This window comes from Fusarium verticillioides, chromosome 7, assembly GCF_000149555.1.
Source record: "Fusarium verticillioides 7600 chromosome 7, whole genome shotgun sequence".
Lineage (NCBI taxonomy): Eukaryota > Fungi > Ascomycota > Sordariomycetes > Hypocreales > Nectriaceae > Fusarium > Fusarium verticillioides.
Window position 1 is genome coordinate 2,056,213 of NC_031681.1, and position 19,430 is coordinate 2,075,642.

A 19,430-nucleotide genomic window follows, 5' to 3' on the forward strand; every position below is an offset into this window, starting at 1 on the left:
GACCAGGCATGCTCCATCGAATATTACCTAGGTACACAATTGAATCGTCGATGACAAGGTGAGGCTTCAGCTGTTAATAAGCAGCCATATCGAGCGATTCCCCTCAGTTTCTATGCGTCATCGAGTAACATTCTCATTTCAGGCTCGTGTAACACTGCTGAGAATTATGTAAGTCAATGTTAATGTCGATCAAAGCTTAATCGCATTCGTAACATTCGCCCATGACACAATTTCATTCACATCAGAAAGCGATGAATTTTTTGACATGTAGAAATATTCGTGACTCAGCCAGCTGTCTTATTTTGAGTCCAAAAATAGAAAAAAAGAAAACAAAGCGGCAGCCACAGTTTCAAAATTCTTCAACTTTCAACGCTGGCCTGAGCCACGAGGCTGTGAGGTTTGGTGAACTAACACGGCGTTGCCGCGCTGAGAGCCTCAGACAATCAGGTCAGTGTGTAATATGTCCGGACGTACGATGGCTGAAGGCGTCGGAATTACGGCATTCAGTTCTCACTGACGGACGGAAATAAAAGAACCAATACTAGTTGAATGTGAGGAATGTTGGAGAGGACCGTTTATTCTAGACCATTTTGATATGTGGTGGTTCTTGGCAATGGCTTGCTCGGCCCGTGGTCTCTGCTTGAAGATATTTGTTTTGTGTTTGGGAAAAGCTTGGGGCACATTGTTATTACTATAAAACTTCTTTTGTCTATCTAATCTAAACAGTGTAGCACAGAGACTGGATCTTTTGCCGGGGCTTCCAAGACTTGTAGGCAGTAGGATTCCTGGGCAGACCTCATCATGAGCCGATTACTGGTAAAACCTAGGCGGTAGAGGCTGGGCACTCATCAAATTATATCTGGCGTAACCGAGTGCTCCGAACGTGGGGAAATAATTATGACGTAGAGTTTCTGTTACTTTGGCAGTAAGTAATGAAGACAATGACATCGATGCTTGATGAAAGAGGACGTAAAGACAAAGTGATTGTATATGGTATTTGTGTAATACAATATCCGTTGGTGATCAACCGGGTGCATCGTTACCTTGGGAGGCATCAAGTTTGTCTCGTGCGTTATTACCGGTTGCGGCTTATGAGAAGCAAACACTGGAGCAAACTTGCAGCACATCACTCAGTGATCAACGGCTGAGTTGCACTTAATCACTTACTTCCCCACAAACCATCAACAATAGATAGAACTCACGTCAGGTTCTGGAAGTTGAGATTCTTGGCCTGTGCTCGCCCGTGGCTTCGGCCCTAGCCTGACTTTGACTTGGCTAGGCCGGGGACTGGGTCTGGGGGGAGGCTCAGACTCCACTGCTGACGACGCATTTCTTGGGACTAATTTAACTTAACAAAGATGAAGAAGGGGCCAGATTCAAAAGAAACAACAACGGGTTGTAGTCAAGTGGGAGAACAACGTTGCTGCCACGGATGACGAGGCCGGAAGACGGCACCGGGATGTGGGTACAGGGGCGCCGGCCGGATCCCGCTGTAACCGTGACGTGACGTGACGTTTCTTGCTGGCTTCAATCGTCTCGAAAGATTCAGGTCAGGAGAGACAATTCGATGAGATTCGCTAATACATTCTCTTGGCCACATGGAAATCCACCCTCCCAAACAAGGATGCCTCTAATCTCTCGTCTCTGCCTTGTCCTCCCTTTCCTGAATCGCTTTAGGCTCACCACATCCCGCGATACCAAGTCTGTGAGAGGTCTTGGCCACGCAACAAGTTGTGATGAGACTCGGCTTGGCAATGACTGTTGTTGCATCGATTTCATCGGAGGTTTAGTTACTTATGTACTGCACTTGTTATCTCAGTTTTAGTTTAAGTAGAAGCGTAACCGTTAGACTTATCGACCCCGAGGCGTATCCCTGATAAATCAATCGCTTATTCCCCCATAAAATTCTATCCTTCATTTCGTCTTATTTAACTACAGCGCAGCCTTATTTTCGCAATAGCCTCTCATCTCGGCCTGTTCTAGGTGTTGCTCCTGTCAACCTCAAACTCTCTCGTCTTAGACTCCTGACCCTCGCATAACGCCCTATCATAAGGTAGCCTTCACTCGGGCTCTACAACATCTCCCCTGAAAGCCGTTTCTAGCTTCTCATCCCGTCCTGCTTTCGAAACGCCTCGTTCAAAGTTAATCACTGCTTCCCACCGGCAACATTCCTCTTTACTTAGAGCGTGCACTCAATCACTTTGAGAGGCTACTTCCACGAATTGGGCGTCCACCACCGATCATCGGCATAGGATTTGCATTTTCTAGTTCTAGACTTGTCCTATTTCTATCTACAATTTCTCAGCCACATTAACACCATACGACATATACATTTTGCCCATGGCCCGCATCAGTACTTGAAATCGCCGTGCCTTTTTTCTCTTATTAGTCGCTTCTACTCGCTCGACTCTAGCGCATCATGTTTCAAGCACGATGGAAATCACCCGCAGAGCTCGATCATCAACTACCAAGTCGTCGTGACAGTCAAGATTCTGTCATGGGTAGACTCGGCGGAAAGAATCTTGTCATCTTTTGCTCTACTCGGGTTTGGCGCGGCGCGCCCAAACTTATCCTTCAGATCGCTGCCCTCTTCTTCACCACCTTTCTGATCTTCGGCGTATTACCAAATCGACTATCAGGTGGACAACTCAGGAACGGCTCCACTGGATTATTTTCTTGGGGTAGACATGAGCCAGAACCTGAATCGAATTTGCGGATCGTGGTGTTTGGATCCCCTGATGTCATGGGTAATGTCAAAGATCCCCGACGCAAAACATGGACAGAAGAATTATGTGATGAGGTTAGTTGCCAAAGCTCGAAATTGTGTTATAGATCTTACTTACTAACAGATCATTAGCTTAACTGCAATTCTTATCTCTCATTTGTACCAGATGGCCGACCAAACCGGGGCCTCACCAGCAACGAACTCCATCAAAAAGGCGTCAAGGACCTTCTCAACATCACAAAACATACAGACGTGAAGAAGAAGCCAGCCTTCGACTACAACTTCATTTCCAAACAGTACCCAACTCCAGAAAAAGTCCCTGACTTAGCCAGCCAAGTGAAGACCTTCCTCGCGATGCCACCACCTGAAACCCCCCCGCGCGAAACGCTCTGGATCTTCAGCTTCGGCACTTGGGAAATCTGGAACATGGCCGCAATGCCAAGGACAAAGTCGGAAGATATTATTACAGATATGGCGAGGGTTATCCTTGACCAGGCTGAAATACTCTACGAGCGGTCACTAGACCCAACTTCCATCGCGTACTCGGACTTTTGGACGAATGCGACCGAAACCCAGATCAGAGAGCTGACCGCACCCGGCGCTCTAGATAGTGTCGACAAACGCAAGTTCGAGAGCTTTCGCATTATCGCGCCTATGATATTCGATGTGTCCTTGACACCGGCGTGGCAAGCTCGAAAGGCGCCACCAGTACCCAATAGCGTAGTAGAGCATACCCGAAATGCCGCGGAACTGACCAAATACTGGAATCAAGAGGTGGATTTTGCAGTTGCTGAGTGGATTGAGAGATCGACCAAGAAACCCCAGAAGCCGGCTTCTGAGGACAAGGCATCAAGCATGAATAAGAGCAAGAGAGCCGAGAGTGTTGAGCCAGTTGAGCACAGCGAAGACACAAAAGACTCGGCGAAGAAGACATACGAAGACGAGCGTGTTATCCAAGCTCCATACCCCATGCGTAACGGGTTGGCGGTGGACATTGGAAAGGTGCTTCTCGATGCGATGACAGAGGGTGAGATGCAGCATGCCGCGGTGGTAGATCTGCGAGGACGTGGTACAATGTCACCAAACGCGACGATGCGATTCGCGGATGTCTGGACTTCGTGTGTCAAGGCTGACATGTCTGATCTCACTATCGATCAGGACAAGGTCACGGCTGACTGTGCCGTTGAGAACGACCATTTATTCTACGACTCGTTGACGATAAGCGAAAGGGCCATGAAGGGCACAGTTCAAGCAGTTGTGCAAGAAATCAAAGACGAGCTGTTCAATGCACAGAAGAAGAAGGGTTGGTTATACGGGGGATGGTAGTTCAAGCAAGCGTGTATGATCAATTGGTTTCCAGTTTGCATTTGACATTGCTTTGCATTGCGTTGGTATTGACTGATACCCGGTGGATAGAGACATGGAAATGCATATATGATTAAAGACAGGATGGATGGATGGATGGATGGATGGCGTTTGGGAGTAGGTAGATAGAATCGCTTTATCGATAAGATGGAGAACGAGCATCTCCATATGTATAAGCTACCGTACAAATGCCAGTACGAATTTGACAACGCTACGAGCCCCATCAGTGACTACAAAGTCTGTTCCTGACGTACGGGCCGAACCTTGAGGGGCTGACAAGGGGCTCTCACAACGCCGAGATCGCCGGCTCGATGCTGGCCAGATCTACTACCAGGACACCATAAAACGTGAAGACCGGTAGGGAAGAGATCAAGTTAAAGTTGGTCGATCGCCAAAGAGGTTAATTCTAACCTGCAGAGTTTAATGCCCGTTCTTGTTCTGGCTTGGTCATATGTACATTGGACGGCTATCTCATGATCCAACAGTTGAGTCGGGTCGAGTCGAGTTAAGGATGTGACGTAATACGGCAGTTGATCTAGCCCCTGTAACCTCCTCGATCGATCACTACAAGGGTCGTCTCTCGCCTGGCAAATCCAACATCCGAGAGGTCAACTGTAAATATGATGCCAACATGAACACACTCTAAGGCCCCCAACTCCTGTTTTTAACAGAATTATAGCACAGCCCACTACAAGCCACAGTCAAACGCTCCAATCTTGGCTTTGGACGGGTCATTCTTCTAGGAATAGCGCCCACGCGGGTAAATCTCCACCCCCACAAACCTAGGAGATCGGCGTCGCTAGTATCACGCAGCGACGTCACAAGTCCAAGACCTTAAACAAAGCACGTCGCAGCCTCTATAAACAATTTCCTGCACTATTGATTTGATCTTCATATGTATGAGGTCACGTATATTAAAGCCAAGACCTGAGCTGCCGGTAAGTCCTTAACACACGCGCTTTCCTCCTGTGACTGAGACCCTGGACCTTCTATTCTCTTGTAATCCATGGGACCGCCTCCTCGAGAGTTAGGTACCTTAAACATAAATCATTGTCTCGCTGCCTGTTTTTTTGCACTTTCACGCCCTGAAACCTGACCTAGACATCCACGAGACCTTGCGGCTCCTGATACAGCCTCGCTGCTCCTAGGACTCATACAGCACGAGACCTCATTTGCCTCCCCAAGGCAACTCATCCTATAGTATATATCTTTAGCTCGTTATCGTATTCCAAGATGGCGGACAAACTAGACTTTGATCCAAGCGCTTTCGCAGCCGATATGCAACTGCGCACTCGAAAGACCCGAAACTTTGACAAGATCGAGCACGATCTGCCCGATCCCAAATCCGCTGCTTTTCAAAAGACACAAGCTGCTGCTCTCTCAGCACCTGTCAATGTCTCAGCCTGGCTCTCACGCTTTGCACAATGGAACCCCTTCGGAAAAGCCGTCGATGCTGGCGATATAGTGTGGTTGATGGATAACACGGCGTACCGAAACCCCGAGACCGACCAGTGGGAGGCCGAGTTTGTCGCTGCAGTATTCGAGAACGAGCCTAAGTGTCGCGTGGCGGATATAGTGTCTGGAGTTGCTTCAACGTTGGGGTTGGCGGACGATGCGGCCGAACGCGATGTTATCGAGAAGAGAATCATCCCGTTCCTCTGGGATATTCAAGCAGCGAGAGTTTTCTGGATCGAGCATAAGAAGAAGGAGATTAAGTTGGGACCGACGAGTATTAATGGTATTACCACGAGCGTTGAGCCTCTTCATCACGCCCGTAAGGGGTCGGTAGTTGATGCTACGGCGTTGGTATCCCAAGGCACTCAAGGGCTTCATGACATGCAGACTTACTATGCTGGACCTGAGGGTTGGGCCATCATATCCGGTACGTTCCTTCAGTCACATGCTATCAGCCATACAGACTAACATGGCTCAGATGTCGACGACACCATCAAAGTCACCTTGACCAGCGATCCACTAGGCATCCTCAAGACCACCTTTGTCGACGAGCCAACACCGGTTCCTGGCATGCCAGAGCTTTACTCAGAGCTTCAGACTCTTCTTCCTCGCGATACTCCTTGGTTCTACCTCTCAGCATCCCCGTACAACCTGTACCCTCTTCTTCGAGAATTCCGAGATCGCTACTTCCCGCAAGGCACATTGATACTCCGAGATTCGAGCTGGCGTACCGTAGCTGGCTTGTTGTCGGCGCTGACAATGGGAACTGAGGAGTACAAGGCAGATCGCATGAAGAAGATTCACTCGTGGCTACCAAAAAGAAAACTCATTCTCATCGGCGACTCGACACAATCCGATCCCGAGGCATATGGCGAGATGTAAGTAGCCCGCACTGATATAGTGCCTCTTGACTAATTCGCTTGTAGCTATCGAACGTTCCCAGGCTGGGTCAAGATGATACTCATCCGCAAGGCCACAGATGTCGCTGCTATTGGCATTGAAGAGAAGAACCAGCTGGAGAGATTTGAAAAGGCATTCAAGAACGTACCGGTTGAAGCATGGCATGTTTTTGAGGAACCGAGTGAGTGTAGGAACATTGTTCGGGATGTCGTTCGTAAGAGGAATTGAGAGGTCATCGTTTTCATTATTAGCAATGGAATTATGCGAGGAAGAATGAGAGTGTTGTATAGCTGCACACAATGCGCACTGGATTATCATAGAGGGGCCAAACTGTTTCATTGCTTGGGGGTTTGGTATGGGCCATGACAAATGATGCGTGTACAATTTTGGATCACTAGATAGATCCCTGTGAGGCCCTCAAGATTCTTCATGCTTGCAAGAGAAGTTCGGTTAAATAATTGATATACAATTTGTCCCAATCTTCAACATCAGATACTTCGGAGGGGGGAAATAGAAATCGGTTCGTCTTCGTCGCTCTATCTAGGATCCCAGACTATTCATTCATTTTCAGTGACAACCTCGATGCTTGTGTGGCTATGCTATGAATCGTAATTAACTGCAAGGTGTTGATCAGAGACAGGGTTGGTGGTATATTACACCCAATCACAACAATTGGCGGCGGACCATTAATGGTTTGAACCAACGTGCAGAAGTTGATGTTACATATATATTGAGCCAACCACTAATTGATCTGCAAATAACTTGGCCTGTTATTCTAGCCGCATGCTGTAGTTATTAATGTCTGTTGACTTCGCTGCCCGCATCTCGTTTCTAGCGTTTCTCTCACATCCCCGTGAGCCATATCCTCATCTAACTCTCCTGAACCAACTTTCATTCCACTCGATATAGCATAATGGCTATCAGATTCACCGATTACTCGCTGCAGAACCAGTCTCCATTTTTCTTCAATGTCCCGCCAGAAGTTTATGACATGGTCTTGATCAACTTGTTTGGCAAACGCAGACTCCATATTGAATGCGCTCCGCAGCCGAACGGCAACGCTCGGGGGCCGAAGGCAAGCCTTCGATGGACGCATTTTCATTGTTTCGAAGGGCATGTCTACCTTTCCATTATGAAGAAGAAGATGGATATCGGAAATCTTAATTATCATCGAGGTTCATTCTTACTTGCGAGCGAGCGTAAGTCATCCATCTTGTGCTCACTGCGACTATTACTAATAGCCATACTGCTGGTAGCTTCGAGCAAGGTATAAAGATTCTTTATCAGTCAAATACTTTCGAGATTGAAGTTATGAGTGCATTTATGGAGTTTCAAAGACATCAAATTGCTCCTGATCTGAATCATTTACTCACACACATCGATACTCAAGTATCGATCGAATTCAACGATCTGGTCTGCTATGGAAGCGAGCTTGAAAAGACGGGAAGACCACAGCCCATAAAGTTCACAATGCTGTGCCATACTCTGTCAAAGATGAAGCAAGATCTCAAATTGCGCTTTCATGTGGATATGAGCAACAGGGAGCCCTGGCACACACACACACACACACACACACACTGCTGAGAGCAAAAGACTTGAGGGCGAGACTATTAAAGCCGGACTTGAGACGCTTGTTGGCAATGGGCGGGTCACTTGTGTGAATCTGGTTGTGGCATGAATGGCTTCTCGGAACTTCTGAAGGGAATACGGTCAGAAAAGCTAGAGGCAGGGCTGAAGCTTAACATGTGTTCTCACAAGCCTCCGAGCCGCTATGGCTCGTCTTCCGAGGGGGAACAAGATGACGAAGCTTCAACTGATGGTGAGAGCAATGACCAGGTTGATGAAGAATTACAGTGACAAGTAACAGTACCTGGAAGCAGACTAGGTAGTAAGGTACCCAAGAAAGGTTGAGTCCTCGTGTACATAGGTATACAACCCATAACTGGGCAGCTCTCTGGGTGCAAGATCTCGAGGTTAAACTACACTTTTGCCCGTTCACTCGCTCTTATGAAAGTAGGACCAGAGTTGAGTGTGTACAGGGCCTTCATGTGTCTGCCAAACCATGATTGGTTGTCTTGGATGCACGGGAATATCATCCACTCGGTTCTGATTCCTCATACACATCAAGGCCTAAACCGATGGCATTTCGGGTTTCGTATCAATGGCCTTTGACTATTATATATTCTAACCCCCCACATCATCTATTTCGCACACTGCAATATCATCATAAACGATAACAACCAGGATCCCCCTTCGGTTATCACAGGCGGATGTCTCTGTGGTGCCATTCGGTACACCGTCAACTTTAACGCAGAGTACCCATGGCCACCAATTGTGAGCTGTGCCTGGATTATCTCTAGTCACTTGAGCCAACTCACTTACAAATAGTCATCAGCATGCCAATGTATGTCTATTCCTATCAAGAGACTCCATAATAACTAGCGAACACAAAACAGGTACAATGTGTCGCAAGTGGACACCTTCCCTGGTCGCCCAATTCCTTGTCATATCCCCTAAGCAAATTAGCACAGCACTAAACACTTTCCTGACATTCAAAGAGTACATTTCCTCGCCAGGTCGGTTCCGTGGTTTCTGCGGTGACTGCGGTACGTCAATCGCATGGCGCTCAGCTGATTACACCCCAATATTTGATCTGTACTTGGGGACGCTGGATGAGAAGTACCTGGTCGGAGATGGCGTCGTGGCCAAGACCCTCGCAACTCCAAACGGAACGCAGTACTGGCTGCAGAATGCCATTCATGGGGTTACTGATGTGCTTGAGGGTGGGAAGAAGTACAGTGAAGAAGGCCCCGACGGCATACGTGAAGCCAATGACATGGTAGCCCCCTAGAATCACTGCCATATGGCGGTTTATTGCGGCAATGAAACGAGATGTTAGGACCCGAAGTCTCCAACATCTTCTGCACCTCTTCCTCAAAGCCGCGAGGCAGGATGACGAAAGCAGCACTCAGCTTTGGAAGTGCGAGAAATCGCCATAGCGCTTCAACAGTGTTTTCTTTGCAGGCTTGAGTGAAGTGCATATAGTGATAGAACGAAAAATGTGGTAATAAAATGACAAGCTCGACCTTGACATTGTCACGCACAAGGTAGCGATCCAGAGTCGAAATCAGCACATCAAAGTCTGGGATGGGCTTTTGTTCACCACCTGTAAAGAGGCACTCAAACTCGTAAGATCGAATGTGGCGGACTATCGCCGTTGGTATGTACGCAAAGAAATCGACGGCGTCGGATAGTGTGTTGAAATAGAATGTGTTAAGTTGATAAAAAAGGTATGCTCCCTCGTTGAAGCTGTCCAAGTCAGTCGATCTATTCACCATGTAAACTTATAAGAATACGCTTACGCCGCTTTACAGGTTAAGAGTATGTTGGTGTGTATCTTTCCGCCATACATACATTCCATTCGACGACATTCGGCACCATGGATCCTTCGTTCGTAGAATACATGGATATGGGCGATGGGCGATGCGAGAAGCTCGCGGTAGATAAGTCGCCTAATATCGCGATTGAGCTTGGTGAAGAATAGTGACTTCTTGGGAGCCTCTCCATATTGCTGCAACCGAGAGGATTGCTGCATGGTCAAAGTAGGAAGACCGTAGTCTTACCTGGTGAAAAGACTTATGCAAGTTATTCCCAAGAACACAAAAGTTTGGCTAAGCTTTCATAAGCTGGATGATACTTAGGTCAGTGTGCTCTTAGGCCATACGTAGTTGTCCCAAGCTTCTTTGCTTCATCATAGTACATACTTTTTCAGATGTCTAACTTGGTAGTTGACAGTTGAGGTTGGCTCAAAGAGGCTTGATGGTTCTGAGGGGATCCAGGACAAGAAGGATGAGGAGAAAAGGAAAAAGAGAAGAAGAGGGAAATAGAAATTCCAATGCATAATAGCTCATAATCAGGGCATCAAGATTCTGATCAGTGAGTGAAACCGGATTGTCCATTAATGAACAGTTTGTGGCAGAGGATAAGGAGACATCTCTGCTGAATTCACGCCTTACACGGTTTGGTCCTTTGAATAAGGCCTTCGCAGTCACTTCATTGCACGCACGAGCTAGAACCGTCACTTATTCCAATGTCGGTGTACAAAATTACATTAACCACTGTATTGTCAACAGTAACCTTGAATGGCTCCATCCAAGAAATCAAAGAAGGATGGCTTGGCTATGGAGGCTCATATGTACAGCTTTAGAAGTTAAACCATAACGGTTTCGCTCAGCTGCTATGGTTGATTCATGTTATCAGAAGTCGCCTTGTGTGGGAAAGATATAGAGACCATGGTTCTCGTCATCGGACTCTGGGTCTTCTTCTTCCTCTGCCTCTCCTTCTGCTGGGCCATTATCGGGCTCGAAATGGCATTCGGTATTTTCCCAAATCGTAGCATCGGCTTGTTTATCGCCTTCCACAATCTCTTTCATAGCTTCCGGTAGATGCAACACGAGTAGTTCAACCTTGCCCTTGCTGAGACCACCCCGAAGGAACATTCTAAGACATCTCAACATCAATTGACTGTCCCTCTCCAAGCTCCCATGGTGAGCTCTAATACCAGGGAGGAGCATTCGTACTTCCAGGCGATGTAGTAGCAAGGATTTAGGCAATGCAGTGGACAAGTGGCAGAGACCCTCGCGAGCATCGTAAACGGCCGGGCATTCGAGATGCAAGCTGATTGATCGAATATATTTCTGCTTGGCGTTGAACCAGGAGCTGAACATTGTGTAATCCTGCGGATTATCGAGAATGAGTTTGTTGGTGCGATAGAGCACAGGAAGACCGCTCTGATAGCTGCAGTCTGTCAGCTTGAACTCAATCATCATATCTGATGCATTATACTCACGCCCATTTGCAGGTAAACACAATGTTCGCCGACAGAAAACACCATTTGTGGTCTTCTTCTGAGTGTGGATGGATAGGTGCTTTCAACCCTTTTCTACAAACGCAGTGATACCACCCCGGGATCCTCGAATATTTAGGATGACCCTCACGCTTGAGTTGCTCACTGCTGTGAAGAAACTTGATGTGCACTTTTGACTCTCCAAATAGATAGATGAAGGTTTGCCGTCTGAGCTCTGGGGATAGCTTCGTAAAGAACAAGGAGTTCCTCTGGGCATTGCCCTTCTCGAACTCTAGCCCCATGTTGGGGGGGTTCGTGAGAGTTTTGTGGTAGTGGTACGATGATGCGAAACGGAAAGGATGGAGGAGAAAATGAGAAGAGTGAGGAATAGAGTTATGGGAAGACATTATAGACATTTAGGGCCTGTTCAAAAAGTAGGTAGATCCATGGCAGTGTTTGCCGGTGCCTGAACATGCTGAGTTGACTTATTTATCATATATGCCTACAGGATGCCTTGCTTTCTTCATTTAAATTCACTGAAAATCAGCCCGAGCCTTGCCTTGCCAGTCCCTAAATTCATTTACTTACCTTGCTACATATAACACTTGCTTACCCTTCGATTACATGCTGATGAGTTTAGTCTTCTTATTCACTAAGAACCTCTGTCATACCATCACTTCGAGCCAGCCTCGCTGTAAGCCGTTTCAGGGGCTACTTTCAGGCAGCATCTGGGTTTTCAAAGTCACTACCTCAGCTCTAAACACACCAGCTGAATAACTTGACATGCGAAGAGAATAAACCCTAATATCTTCCTGTAAGAGTCGCTGTTTCAGCATTTCTGTGGTTCTACATGATGCAGCTTGCAGATTATTCGTTCGAACTTGAGGCTGTCCTCTCCTTCTAAGAACAATGTGAACCATACTTAAAACCAGCCCTCACCTGTAAGTCAATCCGGCATAATTTACTGATCAATCCTGATGATTCTATAAGCTATAATCCGCATTCTCTAATCATGGAGCCCGGATTCTGCACACAATGGCAGTCCCGTCGGGAGAGATCATGCATGTTCACGAAGCTCGACAGGAAGTGGGCGGCACATATATTTCGAGTTATTTGGTCGTTTGTGAGTTCAAGTGACTCTCTTTTAGTCCACAGAATCTAGCAAATATCTCTATTTATATTTCCCGACGGGTTGTTGGCGCTACCGCAGATGCGATGAGAGTTCACCTCCTCGAGTGCCCGATGAGTTTCTCCTCCTGCAGAGTCCGGGCAATGCTTGGAGGGAATGAATCTTGACTTGACAGGCAGGCTCACAAGTGCGAGATCCCCTATCTTATTGTGTTGCCGTCTAAAAAAAAACATTGGCATAGTCTCCGCCCAGGTACAACCAGGCTCTCCTAACCCTCCTCTTGAGTACCATGGGTTTCCACGCTCCAAAGCAATCTCGTCTTTACGTGCATCGCCCTCCCTTCAGAGAAAACACTAAAGATACTACATCATTCTAGATCTATTGCTCCTTTCATTTCAGTGAGCCAAGAGGCATTTCTCAGCTCGAATGGCTCACTCATGTCTTTCCTGGACCTCTTTAGAACGATCAATTTACAGCCTGGCGCGAAAAACTCTCCTTCTCTATGCTGTCCAGGAAAATACATCGAAACTGAGTACCGTTGCACATCTAGGTTGAAAAGAGCTTCTTGAACTCGTCCCGGCGATTTATGTTCCAGTCGAGAATGGGAGGTCATATCTTGTCGGGAGATTGAAGCAGACAGTGCCTAAGATGGCCGTGATGTGCTTTTGGGGGAAACGCTTCGATTTCCACTCAGAAGATACCAGACATGGACAAAGTCAACGCCTGGTTGGTCCCAACAGTTGGGGGGCTTAGATATCCATGGATGAATGGATGTTTATGTGTAAGTCGAGATGTCTACAGTGGCAACAGCCTCTTTGTAGTTGATTACAGGGGGTTGCTGTGGACTGACCAGCCAGGTATTGGCTAGGCGGCTTCCCCAGATGGGAAGTTGAGGATATGATTGGTAGAAGCTCGTTATCTTATCGGTCTAGAGGGGCAGCAGCACACAGACAGATATTTCTGTGAATTTGTCCAACTCTGATGAAGAGATGGAAGCTTCAGTAGTGAGAACAACAACAACAACAACAACAACAATAGGGTTGTCCTGTGGTCAATTGCTTGTCAACCATTCTCTTATTATTTTCATTGTCTACACCATAGATTGAAATAACGGTCTGACTATGATTCTGTCTCTTCAATGTCAAGGAGGACCAACAATGCACTCATGGCTACTAGACGGTGCCATCACATACAAAACCAAAGGATGAAAAGTCGAGATTCGAGCTCGAAATTTCCACCACGAGAGGAAACCTCCTCCTTCGATTTCACGTGCCAGCGGAATTACCCCAAGAGGACAAGGAGCGGGAACCTGATGTGAGGCACGAAATAAGCTAATCCAACAGATCCAATGGGAGCTCTCAAAGTGACACGATGCATGGAATAGTACGGATAGAACAAGCACAGACCATTCCACGCCCGATGCCGGATCCCGGTGTAAGCGCTCTCGAAAAGACAGCGAAAGTAAAAGTAAGGTTGAGGTTGAGTGAGGCGAAGGAGGAGGAGGAACAGGATCTTTGAAACAACGAGTGAAAATTGGCAATGGATGGAGGATCGGGCCTTTTGCCTTTGGAAGTATTACGCGAGGTCAACCACCTCAAGAGTATGTCTATCCAGAATCAGTTGTCTTGTCTGCAGTGAAGAGCATCGGGATTAGATGCCATTCTCATATGTCGTCAGTAATCATTCAGACCTGATCAAACAATAACTTCAAAGCAACACCCATTGTATAATGACATTCATCCCTACCTAGGTAATGAAGAGACATTTCGTTACATCTGTCGGACTCTCCTACCAAATCCACCACGTACTGTACATTCTTCTTATTAGCGATGCTCCCCCAGGCCCGGGACAGGAGATGCGACTCGGACAGTGGAGGCTGAGTACGTATCTTTCTTTTTTTTTTTTTTTTAACTCATAAACCACATGTAATCTGAATCTGTCATAGCCTGTTCTCGACACGGGATTGGTCAAAACGCCATCTTGATTCACAGATATCAACTATTTTATTTTTCAACAGCATCAATCACAGCAACTGCAAAGACCAAAGGCCGCGGGGGGACGAATGCCACGTCTTACGATTTGTACATGATGTAATTAAATGTTTAGTTCACTTGTCCTCATTCTGTCATAGTCTTGAGTCGTAAGTATCTGTAAACAGATAAGTCTGTAACCAACCCCGAATGCCATTATCAATCAAGATGATTTCCAATGCTCGCTGAATCCTTCGCTATTCGGCATTAACACTCTCCCCGTATTACCTACCTCCCTCCTCTAGAGTCTGGCCCTCCTCTCCAATTTGTAACGCTGGTCTTTTCACGCTTGTATGTCGGCGTCTTAGGCCCTACATTAGCTCTGCCTAGACCATGTGCCTCCGCTCCTCTCCGCTCCGCATAGAGCGGCAGCTAAACTCACACAGCGCAACAACGTTTCGCGTTTGGAGTCCAGACCAGGGGGGGGAGCACCTCAATTACGTAGGTAGGGTCCAGCAATGACATGGACGTGGCCGTAGCTTTTATTTCCCTTGAGGACTGAGGCCTTTGTTTGGTGAGATCGCGTCAATGACCAGCCTCGGATGGCACGGGCACGGCACGGAGCTCCTCGCTTGTGCTGTACAGACCAGCATAGCCATGTGCCGTAGCAGATGTACATACAGACAGCAGAGTGGTGGAGGACAAGACCCTCTAGCCTCGTCTTGACTTGAGAAACGATCATCACTCGCAGACGCGCCCATTTGTCCGCTTTCTAAGGTTAGGTAGTCTCTAGTCTACCCACCTCCTCCACCAACCACACATTCAAAACTCTCCCCCGGACGCCGTGCCCCAGACGAGCATTCTCTCCCAAAAAGGCAATGTGTGTTCCCCCGCGCAAACGAACCTCCTGAGTTTCTGTTGCCAATCCCGGAGGAAAGGCGAAGGGGGTGTATGAATGGTAAGCCTGAGGCGGAAAGGGGGAGAGCTTCTCCAAACAAGTGCCATGATGTTCAAGACGGCAAGTGGTAGATGATCAATATGTGTGTGCATCGGGTTGTAAACTTACAGTCAAGATGGTGGTCATGTTCGGAGTTTGGGGTAGTAGTTTTGGTGAATAGCATCAAGTTGGGCATTATTAGCTACTCCAACTTTCGGTTCGGTTTGAGCATGCCGGTGAATTTGCTTACGGTGCCTGGAGTTATCGGTTCGGGGATTTGTCTTGGCTTTAGTTAGTGTCTATTCACCTTTGACGTCAAGGTGAATAAGCTGTAGCCTTGAAGACGGCTGCTTGACCCTGTTGATTCAAGGTGATGGACCACGCCATTCCGCCCAACTCCGGTCGTTAACCCCAGACATCTATTACCTGGAGTGTTGTACCGTAATGCAGGACGGTATATCGGCCGACAGGATCAATGACCGACTTGTCTCGACTCATGCAAGATGGGTTTTGTGGAGGGATGATCACCATCCTCTCTCAACTTATGATCAACTTCCTTGAGGCCGTCCATCGGAGACGGACTGTCACAAGTAAATCTGGTCCCCCTCTCTCGCTACCTCTCTCATGGCAAATGCAAGTGAACGCACATGCGAGGTAGCGGAGTCCTTGGCCCTGCTGTAGCTGTAGCTGTAGCATCCATGACCCCCCATGTCGATTAACGTACATATCCCACGTCTTTGGGCAACTCTATCGTTGGATGTCTCTGCTGTGCCACTGGGGAAAGAGGGAAAGTCAACAAACTCATCCCACTCTTTTACTTCCTTTGGGCAGAGTTGCTTCTGATTTCTGGGTGTGGGTAACGTGTTGTTCTGTGGACATGCAGCTCAATGCCACCAATTGTGGCCTGTTTTTTCCCACTCTGTCTGTCTGTCTGTCTCTCTTGGTCGTGTCGAGGTTTTTTTCCCTGTTGGATGTGGATTCTCAACTTTTTAGCTCCGCTGGGGCCCAGTTCGCGCCATTTTGACGGGACTGCCACTAACAGAAGCCACTAGCAGCTGCCTACAACCTACCTAGGGACGTTCCCTGTAAGTGACCTGAGTTGAGTCTCTGGAGTCTGTGCGTGCGTGGGTTGCCATCCATCCATACCACACGCTTCGGCGCGGTACAGTCCATACAACCAGGACCTGGACTGAGGTGGGCTTGGCTGATAGTTACCTTGGCCTGAGCTAACTAACCTCCATTCACTCCATCCCATCCAACCCAACCCAAAAAATTCCTCAAATACATAATCGCGCCCTCTCCCACTCTCGACTCTCACTTTGACCCTTCCCTCTTCTTCTTCTTAACCCAATTGCATTGCATCTTCGTCTTCTCTCATCTTAGCAAGCAACACGCTCTTCACTCGTCGACCTCATCAACATCAACGTCTACCGAACTATCCCGACCAACCACCAACCACCCAAACATCCGTCACAATGTTCTCTGCTACTCGAGCCCTCCGACAGGCTGCTGTCCACGCTGAGCGTACTCCTCTAATCAAGTTCCTCGGTCCTCGAACCATTCCTTGTATGTCAACCCGCTGGCTGGTATTGAGCAATGCCGTCTACTATTTTCCCTCAGCATAAGCTAACACCGTCCTCCGCAGCCAACGTCGACCACACCCCCAAGCCTCACCCTGCCTCCGGAGTCGAGAAGCTCCCCGAGTCCTGGTCCGGCTACGGAAACGGCGATGCTGCCACCACCCACAAGTCCTTCAGCTCCTACCGCGACCACGTCCAGCAGCACGGTCCTCTCCAGAAGTCTGGCTTCGGCGGAACCCCCGCTGCCTCCCTCGGCTCCGTCAAGCCTCCTCAGGGCGTTGCCTTTGACGTCTCTGAGCTCCCCACTCGCTTCCACCGCACTCCCCTCAACGCCGCTGAGATCGAGGCTATCGAGTCCGGCGGCGCTGCTCTCTTCGGTTAAATATGTCTCCCGCCACAGGCGAGGAGTTATAGGTGGAGCGGTGGGATGAAAAGGGAAAAAAGACGGGATGAACGAATGAAGGCCTACGATGACGCGCAGATTATGACGAGAGCCAGAGCCTACTGCCTGGAGCATATATCCTGCACGACATAGTATACGGGGACGCCGAGTGACGATGCACATAGTGATCAACTTCACTGTGCATTCTAGGGAGGGGTACGCAAACCCTTCTCATCGAGACACGCAGAACAGGACCATGTTTCCAACTGCAGTTCACTTCGATATACCACTTAGGGCACTACGGTACTATGCCGCCAGGAGCGTCATATGAAACGAGGGGCTAGTATATGCACCAGGAAAGAGGGAGAAAACGAGAAAAAGCAAATAAGTCGGGTTTACATAGAGAATACCCCCCGACTGCGGAGAACGTTGCGACCTCCGTGCTTTTTGTTCTCGACTGGCGTCAACGCCATTTCTTTCTGGATAGTTGGAGACCTACCTGCGAAGCTTTAACAGCAAGCAAGGAGCACCAGAGCACCACGGCGTTAAGCAAAGGAGTTGTTTTTTTTGGCAGAAATATTCAATACCAGAGGGGGAAAAGTCTATACTATTACATCGATATCCTATGTCTTTACCGTGATATGTGTTGACCTTGATGTCTTGCCATATTTTTCGAGTGTCATGACAAGTATGCAACATGACATGCCACTCATCCTGGTCAACAGGTGTTGTACAATCCTTGGCATCTGCAGAACCCGTCTTCTCACGAACTATTCTCTTGGTTTATTTCCAGGGGTTTTCCAGTCGGTTCATACCCGGGCCCGGCTCTTCCTCTTCCTCTTCTTCACCTAAACCGGGACCTGAGAAGATTTTCATTCACAGACTCTTAGTGTCCACCGGCGTCTACTCTAAGTCAATTGTTGATGAAGCTCCCTTTTCCTTCTCTTTCTGGGGAAATACATGCATGATTCGGTTCCCGGTTCCGGCTCCGGCTCCGGGATTCTCATGAGTATATATCCGTACCTTGGTTAACTAATGTCAAAAAATAAATTAATAACCCGAACTCCACATGAAGAATTGGAGAAGGATGGGATTGATGAATGACGACGTTTGACACCATAATTATTCTTCTAAAATATTACAGGGCTTGACCGAGTCTTGCCGATGGAAATGGTGCGAGCGAGCTTGGACGCCGGGTTATACCGGCTTTTGACTTAGACTGGCCATGAGGAGAGAGTGAGTCTAGAGCCGCCTCGTAGGGCAGTACCTCACTCTACTTTGTGGTGTGTTAATTATTTGCCGGTTACTAATGAGGTTAAAGGCAATTTTACTTGAGAATCTGGGGTTTGTGCACTGCGACGATCAAGGCGTAATTAATCTAAATTCCCCCGCGTTTTGTGTGTCGCCTCGTCTTGCTATATCCAGACAGTCCAATGTATGTATCGAGATACCACGGGAAGCATTCAAGGGGCTAGGAAGAAGCCTTGTTACCAGATCTTGTAATGAGCATGCGTCAGAGGCGCTTCAGTTACAATCAGTACTGTGATTACAGACTCCTATGGCTCCCATGGCCTCTCATGGACATGTCATGATGGGCACAATTCATCGGTGGAAGGGAAGGCTTGTTTCATAAAGTCAAATATTGTCGGACAACAGGATCATTGCGACTCTGTTCATGCCTGAACATGGCATGTTAATTCTGCATATAAAATGTCTCATGAGGCGAGGAGTATATCGCGAATCAACCATGAGTTTGTCTCGTATCACCGTATGCATCATCACCTTTCTCGTCCACCGAGCCGTAGATACATCTGTCAGGCACCTATACTCCCTGAATGACCAGGTAAAGTGTCCTACAAGGTGAGACAAAGCATGTGCATTGATCGGAAGTTGACCGACATCGACTTCAATTAGAGCGAGCTCGGTCTAGTGGAACATGACATAGCATGTGAATAGACCAACAGCGAAGACTATGGCAGACAACATGTCTCAATGCTCATCATGTGTATCGAAATGATCTTGAGTGTTGTTTTATACAGGACTACAGTCGACAGAGCAATAGCATGAATTGTGCACAATACATGAGCTGATCGCCTGTTACTCACTCCATCACAAGGGCAGCCAATGTAGACATTCAAAGC

General features: G+C 47.8%; 7 protein-coding genes across 9 annotated transcripts; 6 read left to right on the forward strand and 1 right to left on the reverse strand.

Annotated features, from left to right (window-relative positions):
- Positions 1–1,395: 1,395 nt before the first annotated feature.
- On the forward strand, positions 1,396–4,301 carry FVEG_11412 (hypothetical protein). Its single transcript, XM_018900667.1, has 2 exons — positions 1,396–2,800; positions 2,858–4,301. Exons 1-2 carry the CDS (start codon positions 2,420–2,422, stop codon positions 4,049–4,051), a joined length of 1,575 nt encoding a protein of 524 aa, XP_018758977.1. The 5' UTR covers positions 1,396–2,419; the 3' UTR covers positions 4,052–4,301.
- A 382-nt stretch (positions 4,302–4,683) lies between these two features.
- On the forward strand, positions 4,684–6,983 carry FVEG_11413 (hypothetical protein). 2 transcript variants are annotated; one of them, XM_018900669.1, is made up of 4 exons: positions 4,684–5,028; positions 5,192–5,972; positions 6,024–6,423; positions 6,472–6,983. In XM_018900669.1, exons 2-4 carry the CDS (start codon positions 5,324–5,326, stop codon positions 6,671–6,673), a joined length of 1,251 nt encoding a protein of 416 aa, XP_018758979.1. In that variant the 5' UTR covers positions 4,684–5,028; positions 5,192–5,323; the 3' UTR covers positions 6,674–6,983. The 2 variants fall into 2 exon arrangements, with proteins under 2 accessions (XP_018758979.1, XP_018758978.1); XM_018900668.1 differs by having other exon boundaries at positions 4,684–5,972.
- A 229-nt stretch (positions 6,984–7,212) lies between these two features.
- Positions 7,213–8,565, forward strand: FVEG_17018 (hypothetical protein). The gene is made up of 2 exons (XM_018906259.1): positions 7,213–7,644; positions 7,702–8,565. The coding sequence occupies exons 1-2, from the start codon at positions 7,359–7,361 to the stop codon at positions 7,716–7,718; spliced, it is 303 nt and encodes a 100-aa protein (XP_018758980.1). The 5' UTR covers positions 7,213–7,358; the 3' UTR covers positions 7,719–8,565.
- Positions 8,566–8,906: 341 nt separating this feature from the next.
- FVEG_11414 (hypothetical protein) lies at positions 8,907–9,911 on the forward strand (the record flags this gene model as incomplete). The annotated part of the gene is made up of 2 exons (XM_018900670.1): positions 8,907–9,735; positions 9,820–9,911. One exon carries the CDS (start codon positions 8,907–8,909, stop codon positions 9,294–9,296), a length of 390 nt encoding a protein of 129 aa, XP_018758981.1. The 3' UTR covers positions 9,297–9,735; positions 9,820–9,911.
- Positions 9,912–10,701: 790 nt separating this feature from the next.
- Positions 10,702–11,593, reverse strand: FVEG_11415 (hypothetical protein; the record flags this gene model as incomplete). Its single annotated transcript, XM_018900671.1, has 2 exons — positions 10,702–11,242; positions 11,295–11,593. The coding sequence occupies 2 exons, from the start codon at positions 11,591–11,593 to the stop codon at positions 10,702–10,704; spliced, it is 840 nt and encodes a 279-aa protein (XP_018758982.1).
- A 983-nt stretch (positions 11,594–12,576) lies between these two features.
- Positions 12,577–12,777, forward strand: FVEG_11416 (hypothetical protein; the record flags this gene model as incomplete). The annotated part of the gene is made up of 1 exon (XM_018900672.1): positions 12,577–12,777. The coding sequence occupies one exon, from the start codon at positions 12,577–12,579 to the stop codon at positions 12,775–12,777; it is 201 nt and encodes a 66-aa protein (XP_018758983.1).
- Positions 12,778–15,840: 3,063 nt separating this feature from the next.
- Positions 15,841–19,125, forward strand: FVEG_11417 (hypothetical protein). Of its 2 annotated transcripts, XM_018900674.1 has the most exons (3): positions 15,841–16,893; positions 16,973–18,525; positions 18,611–19,125. In XM_018900674.1, exons 1-2 carry the CDS (start codon positions 16,803–16,805, stop codon positions 17,287–17,289), a joined length of 408 nt encoding a protein of 135 aa, XP_018758985.1. In that variant the 5' UTR covers positions 15,841–16,802; the 3' UTR covers positions 17,290–18,525; positions 18,611–19,125. The 2 variants fall into 2 exon arrangements, with proteins under 2 accessions (XP_018758985.1, XP_018758984.1); XM_018900673.1 differs by having other exon boundaries at positions 16,973–19,125.
- Positions 19,126–19,430: the final 305 nt, after the last annotated feature.